Below are 12,696 nucleotides of genomic sequence, written 5' to 3' on the forward strand. Positions count from 1 at the left end.
TTTCACATATCTTCTCCCATTCCCTCCTCCTTCCAAAATGAAGTAACTGTGAAATTAGTAGAATACAACAAGTAAACAACTACTTACTAAAGCAGCAACATACACTTTGTAGACAGGGTCAGCACAGACCATGGACAGCACGCTGCAGCAGGACTCTACCACCACATCTCCTGAGATACTGGTCTGAGATGACCCACTAGCTGCTCCCAGAGCTCCAGCACTTGTGTTGTTTCCATTGCTGCTTCCGGAGTTTCCAGTGCTTTCACCGTTAGCCAGTAATAGAGCACCACTAACATCATGGGAAAGACGTCTAAGTGCCATCTCTCGTATATTCCAGTTTCGAGAAAACAAGCAGCCAACTAGCTCCATCCCAAATACCTGCCGAGGAAGGAAGCAACATTACAGGAGTCAAAATGAATAATGCTGCAACTTAAGTACCTGACAAGAGCAATCAAAAAGAGGAAAGATATTTCTGGTTAAAAATCATCAAGGCTGACAGCAAAAATATGTCCAAAGGTACAGTGTCTTAAAAAAGATTCTGTGATAGAAATAAAACATCATAAATTATATGGTACTTGGTTCTGTAAAAACTCTGTTGAGAGAATTTTAACTATTAAGTAAGAAGTTTGTTTCCAGACACTGATATTAACAGTCCTGAAACCAAGGTCTGGGTACACCAGACAAAAATAATGGCAGAAATAAAGGAAATGCAAGTTCTCATTTTAAAGTGTGTGACCCCCATGCTCAGCTGAACCCACCTTTACACTCTAAAGGCTATTATGTCTTTCACAGAAGAGAATTACCTGAATCCATGGCTCAGCTGAATCTTTATATGTAGAAGGGATCTGCTGGACTCCATAATGAGTAAGGTTAAAATTGTTATCTTGAGTTCTTCTCTGTGATCCAACTGCAGACTGCTGCTGAGATTGTTGCTGAACCACACGGAGAACAGAAGAGTCCACAGGGCTTGGCAATTCATGACTACAGATCGAGAACAACACAGATTAACAAATTAAATATCTGAGGTAAATAATGCAGCATATTCAGAAATATCAATTAAAGATCCAGAGATAGTTTATTGTACACCAACTGAATCCTCACCTATAAAAATCATGAGATCTCCATTTAGATCTACAGAGTGGACAGATGAGTGGTTCTCTGTTTCTTCTGCATTCTTCTGCCCCTGGAATACAGCAACAGGATCATATGCACTGAAGTTTTACAGTGCACAAAAGTGGAAGATGACATAACTACTTCTAAGTGTTACTGAAGAACATTAGTTCCACAATTAATACTTTTGAACTGAGCCACTTTCAACAGCCTGAACATTAAAATATGGATGCTTAAACATTTTTTTCTGCATGAAGAAATGCTTCACTTCAGTATTACAATTAATATTTTAATTTATGAGCTGAAATTCACATCCTTTCTACCTCAAATATAGGAAATTTTTATTTGTTAATGCAAACTGAAAATATTTATATATTTTATTTGATGCATGATAGAAACATACTTCCTAATTCATTATATAACTCTAGCTAGCTTTATATGACTTTTATGCATTCTAATGACAACTCACAGGGAGCTGAAAGTCTGTTGCTAACCTTGTTCTAATTAGACATAGTCTTTTCACTCAGGTAAGACAGGCTTAAACCTCTGGACCTCCAGCTAATTTCTCTATCAGATCATCGTATTACAAACTCGATTTGTGAATAACTGATAAAATAAGGTGTATCAACAGTACTTGAATGATACCAAATTTTCAGAGTTACCAGTCATCATTTACAAGCAGATTTCTGTTTTTTTAATTGAACATAAACCAAAAAACTCAAACTAAGCTATAATACTTTTGCAGATTTAGAGTCACCAGAACTTGACAAAACAAAGATAACATACATATAGACATGCAGTGGTGGTGCAATTTGTTTCTGCAGCCATCTTCACACACAGTTAGACTCTCTTCATCCAGCATGCCTAACAAACAAATGGGGCACATCTGTTCTTCTTCATCCTTCATACTATAAAAAGAGACATATGTGATTGTAGAAGAGGCATATCAGAATTCAGAACAGGCTTTAATAGTGAAAAAAGATTAACTTCCAGTTTGGAACAGTCACTTCTGGATAACTATAAGCTATTCATGAATCATTCTCCTAAACCTTGGTCTGAATAAGTAAGCAACCAGATTTTTAGAAGCACTGAGTACAGACAACACTTTGTTAAAATGAAAGGGAAAGTCACAAAACACATGACATCTTTTCAAACTAGGTCAGATACCAATTAGAGATTGAAAGGCCCAGCTTTGGGCACTTGACATTTTTTTTCCCTAAGGCTTCTTTAAGCAAACCAACCTTCACTTTTTAATTTACCATTCGGGTTTGAAACACTAGGGAATTCTTATATTTTGAAAACTACCCACATTCTTTTCATCACATTTCTTTCAAAGTATGGAGTCACAAGGCAGTCTTTAGCCCTTTACAAGAAACTGTAAATACTTTTGATGAACACAGTAAAACTCAAAACAAGTACTCAAGAATTTTCTGACACTAACAGAAACCGATAAACACTAACATACATGTCACACACAGATATTTAAAAAAACTCCTATTTCCCCTTTTTTTTGCTGTTTCTATTTTACTTTTCTCCACTTTAGTTTTTAAATGGATAACCAGAGATTTCCTCAAAAAATTCTTCTAAACTTAAACAACATGCAAAGAAAAGCACAGATTTTTAATCTACTGCATTAGATTTAATTAATAGATTGTTTAAATGTGCAAAACTCTAATTATTCATTGCAAAAAATTTAAATTATAGTTGGTGTGCATCTAAAACTTTGCGGGCATCCCGCATTTGTTCACCAACATATATTTTTAAAATAAAATTAACTTGTATATGCAGTATTTCTATTCATATGTATTCCTTTATATTTCTCTGCAAATGCTTGCAAAGCTATTTATTCCTTGAAAAGCTCCACAAAAGTAAGCTTACAATGAAAAATAATTCTCCACACGTGTGTATATATATATTAATTAGAAACTTATTTTTCACAAATTAGCAGTAAGTAAAACATAACTGCAAGTCACAGGAATTAGCAGAACTGAGTAAACTTCTGTCTCAAATGAATCTGATACTCAGTGTTCTTCAACACCTATACCATAGAAATTTAGACTTGGACAGAACAGTAGCTTCTCTCATTGAATGAGTATAGCAGGGTGAATCAGTACCACCAGGTGTACTGGCAAACAACTGAAAATCTTTCATCCTGTAAGAAGTAATAACTAATGCAGCAAAGTTCACAACCCTGTAGAAAAAAAAATTTCCTACAAAAAGTATTGACATAAAAGGAACTGGCTTGCCAGATAAGTAGTTCCAGAGTAATTATGTATTTAGCAACTTTTTATTTACAGAGACACAGTTTGGAAAAATAAGTAAAAGATGAAATGAGTTTAAGGTCACAGTCTGTATATCAGAATTATAAACCTGTCTGAATATATACATCTTACAATGTGCTCATTATCACAAAGTAACATATCAAGGTACTCCTTCAGTTAGATTCCACTTCACACAAAACAAAACCTCAAGTAGGGTTGCTGTCTTTGGTCTGATCTCTCTAAATTAAGTACAGTTTACCCACTAAATAATGCAAGCACAAATTATTTGTTTAAAAAAAATTATCAGTATATTTTCAAAACCATGGAAAAGTATGTATAAAAGAACTCAAGTAGAAGTAATCAGGGAAAAAAAATTAAAGAGTAACACATCAAAGAAATTCATAGACAAGGCATCAATTCATAGACAAGGCATAACTAATATGGTAATAGCTCTCTTGAAATAATTTAATTACCCATTTTTAATTAAATAATTTTAAAAAAACATATGCTTGCTTCTGTTTTTATATTTATGTATGTGTTTATATAGAGTGCATTTACCTAAACATTTTTCAGTGTATTTCCAGAAGCATAAGCTTTTCTCCAAATCAGGATAGGAGACAAAAAAAAAATCACATTTATTCTTTTGTTAACATTTCCACAAGTGCTATATTAAAAAAAAGATGCACACAACAGGCTTCCAAAGTTGATGTATGCTTCAGTCTTGCACTCAAGATTTCAAAAGTTTGTTTTGCAGAATTCATATAGGGTAAAAAAACCTCTTTTCACAACTCTACGTAACATTTCCCAAACAGAAGTTACAAAACAAATATGCCAACTTGGTACCACAGTGACTAATGTATGCTTGACTTGATTGCTTGCAAATGCAGAGATTTAACATGGCTTGAAATGAAAGCAGCTTTGAACAAAAATAATGTAGGTGATTCTGAAACTACAGAACAAAGCTTGTAATTCCTTTAAAAAATACTAACCTGTTTTCTGAACTAGATGTAGAAGTACTAGATGATGACAATGTATGAGAATTTGACATGCGTGAGACAAACTTCTGGATGGTGTTACGGGATGGAGCTTTGATCCTCGAGCTACGCCTACTGTGATATTTCTGGAACAAACTCTCAACCTAAAAGATAGCAACAGTCTTATTTATGCTATGAATATCTGGTAATTAAAAGTCATATTACAGAAGTGTAAACTATTGCTAACAGGAAAAATCTATTCACCTTCACAATAATGCATTAGCAGTCGCAGCAGCAATTTCAGAAGTCTTACTACTAAAAAGATCACAAGAAACATTTTACACCAAAAACTTATCTGCTTATTGAAAATAAATAACAGCTTTAAGTATACAACCAATTACTTTGAAATACCCATTTTTTTTCCTTTTAGCAAATCACTGAGACAGATGTATAAATCTTAACAGAAAATCCCTTGAGTTGAATTACTCATCAAACTACAGCTCTCTACTATTTATGCAGTTATGTCTTATATTTGCAGGTAATTTTTTCCACTTACAGAACTCCTGAGACTGAATTAAAGATATAATTATAAACATATATTCTTGTTGCTTTGAAATCTAACAGATTTGAGCATGTTTCAGACAGTGTCCTAAAGACATTATGGAGTCTATTCTAGATCATCATTACATCTATCAAAAATTGATTACCTCAAAGTTCTTCAGTGTCTTTCTCCAGAGCATTGGGTCTGAGGGTTCAAGCTGAAAGACCCTCAGCATAACAAACAGCAGATGAATACAAAAAGTCCCACGGCCACAGCTACAAGTCTGCAAAGAGAAGTTTATCCTAAGGTTCTACTGACTTGGTACTTTTTCCACATTTAAGTGTATCACAGAACATACCTACACCTCAACAAAAATAAGTATTTCATATAAAGGCATAAATATTCCCTTGAACTGCCTTACAGAAACAGAGAATTCCTAAAATATTATTCAGAAATGCATACATAAATGCATAAAATTACAACAACAGTTTTCAATTTATTTTCTCCCCCCGCTCCCTTTTTTTTTAATCAACTGAAGCTATTCTTATGCTTCATACTGGAAGTATGATGTCACAACATGACATCAATCAAACTTAAATGAGATGCTTCTGTTCACCCAACCTGGATGTGTCCCAATACACCCAATACTTCACCAAGAAAGCCTATGAAAGGGATCTCATTATGGGTATGAATGAAATTATCACACTATTAAGGGAATTATGTGTTTGTCATTTATACACATCCCATGAACAGAGGAATTAACTGACCAAATTTTAGTCAAGAAGATGTAAGGCATATAATTCAGAGCCACTTCTAGCAATGAGCCTTTTTTTCTTTTAAAAAAGAGAAACTGTAGACAAATGCAATTTACAAATTACCAACTGATTTTGGTATTACATGAGTGCAGACTACAACTTTTAAACATTACTTTACAGAACAGTGATTATCAATTGAACTAATCTGGCTATGAACAATTTTCCGAGGTTAACTATGAACTGATGAAAGCTATAGAGAAGCCAAGAATGTTGCCTACCTGAGGCCCAATAAACACTCTGTATTTATTATCAGGGCTGTCGCCTCCAATTAGGAAAGAGTTGGGTCCTATCTGTTGCAGCAAGTACAGCCTGGCTCGCATCACTTTGTTGACACGGCGATTTGTCTCCTCAGGGCTGTATGGAGAGAAACCATCTGGAGATGGGGCTCGTCGAGGTGGTGTTATCCGTCCGCTCTGAAACTACAGAAGTGCCCCCGTCATGAGCATTCAAAGGACAGGAAAATGTTTAAATAGGTATGGTTTATTTATTTACAGAATAAGAGTCCCCAAAGCCTGGAACTACTACAATCCCTTCAACTATATGATTTAAAAGGATTGCTTTTCTCCCATACCCAGTAGTCAAGGATAGAAGAAAATAAATTCTGCAGCTGAAACTTGTCTGAAATTGGGACATAAAAGGAGTCTTTCAAATTGCTTCCTATTTTCATGTCATCATAGGTTGCCTTACCTATATTACAACCTCTATACTACCTTTATTACTACTGAATTATCTATTGTAATTCAATCTCCAAATAATCAGAGACTTATTATTCGATAAAGGGGATTATTCTATATAGCTGTAACACTAATATATTTCATAAACAAAAAAGTGCTATAACTATAGTTTAAAAAAGGGAAGATAAGTTCAACAAAAATCAAAAGTTTAAGAAAACTCCAAAGAAAAGAAAAAAAAAGATACAGCTTGCTCCCTTTTCCACCATACAAGCAACTTTTAGATGAGGATGCTTTGGGGTTTTTTTAATATTGTTTCTCCATAATCAAAAAGTCAATGGCCCAAACATTTTAGAAAGATTGTCTTCATTTAAATTCTTCACATTTCTAACATGATGAGATGTATTAATGGTTCCATCCCATTTCAGATCTTCTGCTTTTATTTGTATGCATTGAATTTCACATTAGAATGAAAGTAATAATGAATTCACTGTCCATCATATATGTAAAACATAAACTGGATTTCTAATGTTTTTAATGTGCAAAGTTAATATAAAACAAAAACCTCAACCTAGTAAAAATGGTTGTTTTCTTTTTCTTAACCTTTCATTTTCTCACGTCAAGAAGAAAGGACCACTGCTGCTGTCCTGTAACTTCTGATACTTGTCTCTAGTTCAGAAGAATGGCAGTACATATTTTAACTGACACTGGAAAAACTTGTTTAGAACAATGGGAAAATAAAACAAATTAGATCTTATTTATCCTCTAATTGCACTGTGAATTTAACTGCTGATGAGCCTTTTTACAACAAGCTAGAGTATTAGATGTTATTGCTCAAAATATAATCTTGATCTTCTTTAATTAAGCCAGTTACTCTTGCTCAAAGCATTCAATTCTAGAATGCAGTGATAGAAACTGCAGACTTCTAACAAAGTACATACATAAGTCTTCCCCAATCTGTACATAAAGGTAAGTTCTGAAATAGAGGATCACTACAGCATACCGGTAAGACTTTTCTACAGGAATTTTCATCTTATCCACAGTCCCATACTTAATAGAATATACCTGCCCAGAGAACTGGCAGGCAGGAGAGACTACAGTTATTAAAAAAAAAAATACAAGAAAAAAACCCCCACTAACCAACCAAAAAAAAAAAAAACCAACCAACCAACAACAACCAAAAAAAAAAAAAAAAAAAAACCCCAACAAAAAATCTACCAGCACTTCTTCATGCTGATCAAGCTAAGAGAACATACATGTATTCATGACTGAGTACCTATATTTCTTCATTTATTTCCTAGCAATAACAAATGAAAGTAGGACTGAAGGAAAAAGAAAACACACATGAGAAATACCACATGAGATATGTATGTCTCTCAAGTGATATCCTGTAATAACCTCTTTATGTCACCATCTTGCTCTACAGAGGGAGCATCAACTGCCCCTATAAGCAAAAGGTTGTAGGATATAATAACATTGAAAATTACATCAGAGCTTGCAACTTACAGGCACTGGAGATACCCTTTTTCTTCTAACACCTGGTGACTCAGATTTAACTGTCCTAGCAGATGATGAAGAAGAACTGCTAGGAGAAGGACTACGTCTTCCTTTTTGAGAAGGTGAAGAAGCAGTGTTATGTCCTTCAGCTTGAGGATCTAGACAGAGTTTGGTCATTTCTGATCCATCTACTTTTCCAGGGATAGGTTTCACCACCTTGCAGGAATTAAACCACATGTTAAAATTATTAATTGGTAATTTCACATTAAAGCAAAGCAAATTAATCAATAAACCTTTTGTTGTAATTAAGCCATTATACAGATATTCAAATACTTCTTAGGCCATACTACTAACATTTGAGAGGGATTAGTTTACCAATCTATATGCAACACAAAAGCAAGAACCTTTCTTCTTGTCTGTTTGTGCAGCTTATGTTAGTTGTGGCAGCAACTGATTTGACTCTCAAAGTACTCCTGTAACTTTCACTCACACCTCAAAAAACAGCTGTTTCCCCATTGGATAGCAGAAACCAAAATAATTTTCTTCTCTATAGATACTGTGCTTATTAAGAGCTATAATACTGGATCCATGCACTCCATATGGTACCAGCTGAACAATACTAGGGCTACTATTTCTTTAACACAACACTTTTGCAAAATAAAGACTTCAAACATGCAGGTATTCCAGCAAAATTAGGTGTCCTGTTCTTTGTGAAAACCACACCCAGGTTTTTTGTCTGCCATACAAGCAAAAAAGCTACACCACATCTGGTATCTGAGCTAACCACTATGCATGGTGCTGCACAGTGTGGATAGAGGGGGTGCTCATGCAAAGGGAGTACATACACAATAGTGCTTTGTCGAATCAACACTAAATTTTGAAATTGAGAATTGGAATATTTCAAGACAACTTTGAGCTTTCTGCCAGTCAGACCCACATAACGCATAAGAAGAGTAACGTCCCCAGGAATCAAATTAAAAACAGTCACATTGGGAAGATTCAGTTTTAGCTCTTCATTTCTCAATGTCTCAGAGGCTTGACTCAACACTGGAAGGACGTTCCAAGCAACAACTCAGATAAACAGAGCAGATCTCTCCTAGAAAGTTCCAGAGGTCTCTTCAAGACAAAAACTGGATGGGGCTTTCCCTCCTCAGGGTAGTAAGGGATATCTAGACTCAGTGCCCAGTTACGAAAAGTGAACAGGATAAAAGAGAAATATAAAGAGCCCTCCTACCAGTTAATGCAGTAATATTAAAGCAGTAATGCCTCTCCTTGTCTGGAAGATCAAAATGCAAATTCATGTACCTATGGACAAACTACTCGTGTTTGAAAACATCAAAAATGTCAAATTATAGTAACTGAGAATCCAGAGCACCAAATGTTGTATTAACACATCCACAAACCTCAAGGGAAGTGGGCTGAGCAAGGAAATAATTTCAAGCTATTCAGTAACCCAAAAGCATTTTAATTTTTAAAGTTTAAAATTGTGGTTTTTGACCCTTTGAGGTAACAGGGTTTGGTGTACTCTTAAGTATTTTCAACACTATTTCTCACAACAGAACCTTCTTATTTCTGCTCCAGAAAAGCTGTCCCCAAACACTTGCCTACCGCATCAGATGATCTTAACTTTACATCAGTGGTACATGGGAGTCATATCAAGCAATTGCAACTATGTTCATAGGTAAGTAACGGCCATTAATTAACCAGCATTATGCTGAATAGGATAATGGAACTACTCTTGAAGTATTTCAGGTTTGATCTACCTAAGTTTCTTAAAAGCACTTCCAAGCCATTTATGCCAAAGCAGTATCCAAAAGGCTAAGAGAACACTGTCATGCAAGCTCCAGCAGAGCTGGGAGCGGGCTCGCCGCCGCTCCAGGCCGTCGGTCGGTGCCGCTGGAGGGCAGCAGCGCCGCAGCCGCGGTAAGGCCGCGGCTCCAAAACAAACAGCTGCAGGCGCGGGACGCTGCACGCAGCCACGCTGGGCTCTTACACACCCGCAGCAAACGGACACGAGCACCATAGTTAAGAGCAGAGAAATTGTTAAGAAAAAGAGGTTTCTAATAGAAAGAAATGTACGTGATTTTTGTTTGTAATAGCTGTTACAGATACTGTCCTTCAATCAGTGCCACTTACCACAGGGCCTCTTCTGCTTCTTCTTTCCAGCCATTCATGTTTCCAGGCTGGCATACATGTTGCCTTGAGTTTCTCCCTGATCATGCGCTCTTCTGGGCGGTCATCCATCTTCTGTAACCCCCTAAGGGTTTCTTTATTCTCCATGTCACGACTACAGCAAAGAAAAAAAAAGTAATAAACACAATTAATTTCAGTTGAAGTATAATGTCACAGCATTCTTAAACTTTGTGCCACTCTACTCTCCCTCTCCTTACAATGCAGCTGCCAAAACATTATTTCCACCAGACTACAAGAAGCCTTTTAAGAGTTACAACTAATCACTTATTCTGCCATTTGAAGCAGAATACCTGTTTAGAGGGATATTTCTTTAAAATGTGTGCACTACTTGTAGCACAGTAAAAATGAAGATCTCAGCAAATACAAAACCAATACAAAAATTACCTTCTATATAATGCCATGCCAATTTTCAAAAGTTTTACAAATGTTGCAATGGTTCACACATTCCTTTCTCCATTTTAAAATAATTTACAAAATTAGTATAAATTAAAGATGAAAATTTCCCACAATTACAGGACGCACAAGCATGAAACTATATACCTAGTGCCCCTTCATATATTAACTCTGCTCAAAACCAGAGAACTCGTAAACTAATACACAGTCAGTATCAGAGAATAATAAAATGGCCTGGGTTGGAAGAATTGTTAAAGATCATCTAGTTCTGATCTCTCACTGTGGGCAGGGACATCTACCACGAGACCAGGCTGCCCCATCCAACCTGGCCTAAACTGTATTTAAACTAGACACAGAAGTCACAAAGTTAAGGCTAGTGGCCTTGTGAGTTCTCTCCAGGTGACTAATGACTCAAGAGTTCTTAAAATCAGCTACAGGTAAGAGCAAAAATTCACAGCAAGTTCATATCTGTAAAATGAAAATTTAATCCATCTGGGCTTGTACTTTTTCACCTACAGCAAAGTAGTTCCTTGTGATTGCTGGCAACAACAAAAAGGCAAGAAATAATGTCAGACACTGAAAAACAAATATGAACAGTCTGGAAGATTTCCTGATTCTGTTGAGCTATCTGCTAAATCACCAAGAAAACCGCATTCTTAAGCAGCAGCACATGATCCCCACCCATCTTCTTGAATCTAGTGCTCTTTCAAAATAAGCAAGCTTGATTAAGCCAACTGTCAGAATGAGATTTTATTCCAAAAATAAATTCACAACTTAAAAAGGGGGAGTATATAATAATTCAGCTACAAGCACTGCTTTCTTCCATGCAATCTCAGCTTCTAAGACATTTACCATGCAGTCATAACTGCGTTTATGTATTGTATGATGACCTAAAAATATACTCCCTGCAATATTCATTGCAATAAAATGATGTTAAAATTACAATTCCTATCTTCAGCAGCACTGTATTATTGAGTTCATTTATGACAAATAAATGTGCTTTAAAGAAAATGAGAAGTTTTTTGCAAGTCAGAAGGAGAGTACTGTTATTTTTTTTCTGCTCTCATTGTAGAGACAAAGGAAACAAAGGATTCCGAGGCAGGAAATAATACTTCCTGTTCAGTACTGAAACGTAATAAGCAGATGGACACTGTAAAGAAAATAAATTTTCTTTCAAGCTAACTTCTAAACCTACTGTTAATAACTGATTTTAGATATGCATAACTGTGTGATTCTAGTGATTAAGGACTTAAAAATGTTTATAAGTAGAAACACAATCCACCTAAGAATGAATGTTTTTTCAGAGGTTAAGCATTCATGCTTGCTTAACTTTAAAAGTTATGCAAGTGAATTCCAGAACATTGTCTTCTACATACAGAGACAAAAGTAGTGATAATTAATGAAAACCAAAGATATTATAGCAGTAGGTAGAGACCAAATGAAAAACATGCCTGAAAATTTCAAATGTGGAAGAAACTACTGTGTGAAAAGAGTCAACTTTAAATTTTTTCCTCAATCAAAAAAATCTATTCAAGGAGAAAAAAAAAATTGATAAGAACACAACTCTAAAGTAATATAGGCGCAAGTTAAAACATCATTATTTTTTATATTAGTTATTTCATGGCATGAACCATCTCAGTTGCATGAATACTTCATATACTAGACAGAAAACACCACACCAGCAGTGAAAGAACGACACAGTATTTCATTTGTTCATATAACCATGATTAACTTCCCAACTGATACAAAAAAAGTCTTTTAGAGGCCCTTGGACTTGAATTCATGAACAATGTAATACAACAGTAGAGGCTTTACAATCTCTGCTTGTTCTCTAAAAAGCAGAAGCAGCTATCTTCCTCTCATGTGACAGCTAAACCAATCTACTCTTTTTTGCACAAAGAACTCTTGTGCTTTCTCTACACACAGGTGGGAAAGACCAACTGTGTCTGAAAGCTTTTGCTTAGTAGATCAGTTATCTCATGCAGAATTTAAGTTGTATGTATATCCATATATATTTCTTTTTAGTTATAAAGCACAACTTTTTAAGCAACTTCGTATTTTATATTTTAAATCAAGCTTTGGCTAAAATATTCATTAGAATATTCATACCTGCTGGGTCTGTGGAAAAAATATTTTTCCTGTGACTGCACCAAACTCCTACATACTGCAAGATATCCTCACCTTGTGTCCCTGAACCTGAATGGTTCAGGGTTTTTTTTTTTTTTTTTTTTTTTTTTACTT

General features: G+C 35.3%; 1 protein-coding gene across 2 annotated transcripts in view; it reads right to left on the reverse strand.

Moving 5' to 3' along the window:
- The window catches only part of MAP3K1 (mitogen-activated protein kinase kinase kinase 1), a 58,078-nt gene that overhangs the window by 12,975 nt on the left and 32,407 nt on the right, over positions 1 to 12,696 (reverse strand). For both annotated transcript variants that reach the window (XM_041470828.1, XM_041470827.1), the window contains exons 2-10: positions 10,006 to 10,156; positions 7,879 to 8,085; positions 5,920 to 6,120; positions 5,053 to 5,169; positions 4,361 to 4,509; positions 1,897 to 2,018; positions 1,102 to 1,183; positions 804 to 981; positions 88 to 378 (exon numbers count right to left, since the gene is read on the reverse strand). In XM_041470828.1, coding sequence (XP_041326762.1) covers positions 88 to 378; positions 804 to 981; positions 1,102 to 1,183; positions 1,897 to 2,018; positions 4,361 to 4,509; positions 5,053 to 5,169; positions 5,920 to 6,120; positions 7,879 to 8,085; positions 10,006 to 10,156 — 1,498 coding nt within the window. The remainder of the gene's footprint in view (positions 1 to 87; positions 379 to 803; positions 982 to 1,101; positions 1,184 to 1,896; positions 2,019 to 4,360; positions 4,510 to 5,052; positions 5,170 to 5,919; positions 6,121 to 7,878; positions 8,086 to 10,005; positions 10,157 to 12,696) is intronic.

Source organism: Pyrgilauda ruficollis, unplaced genomic scaffold (genome assembly GCF_017590135.1).
Source record: "Pyrgilauda ruficollis isolate IOZ18807 unplaced genomic scaffold, ASM1759013v1 scaffold25, whole genome shotgun sequence".
In the NCBI taxonomy this organism is placed as follows: Eukaryota; Metazoa; Chordata; class Aves; order Passeriformes; family Passeridae; genus Pyrgilauda; species Pyrgilauda ruficollis.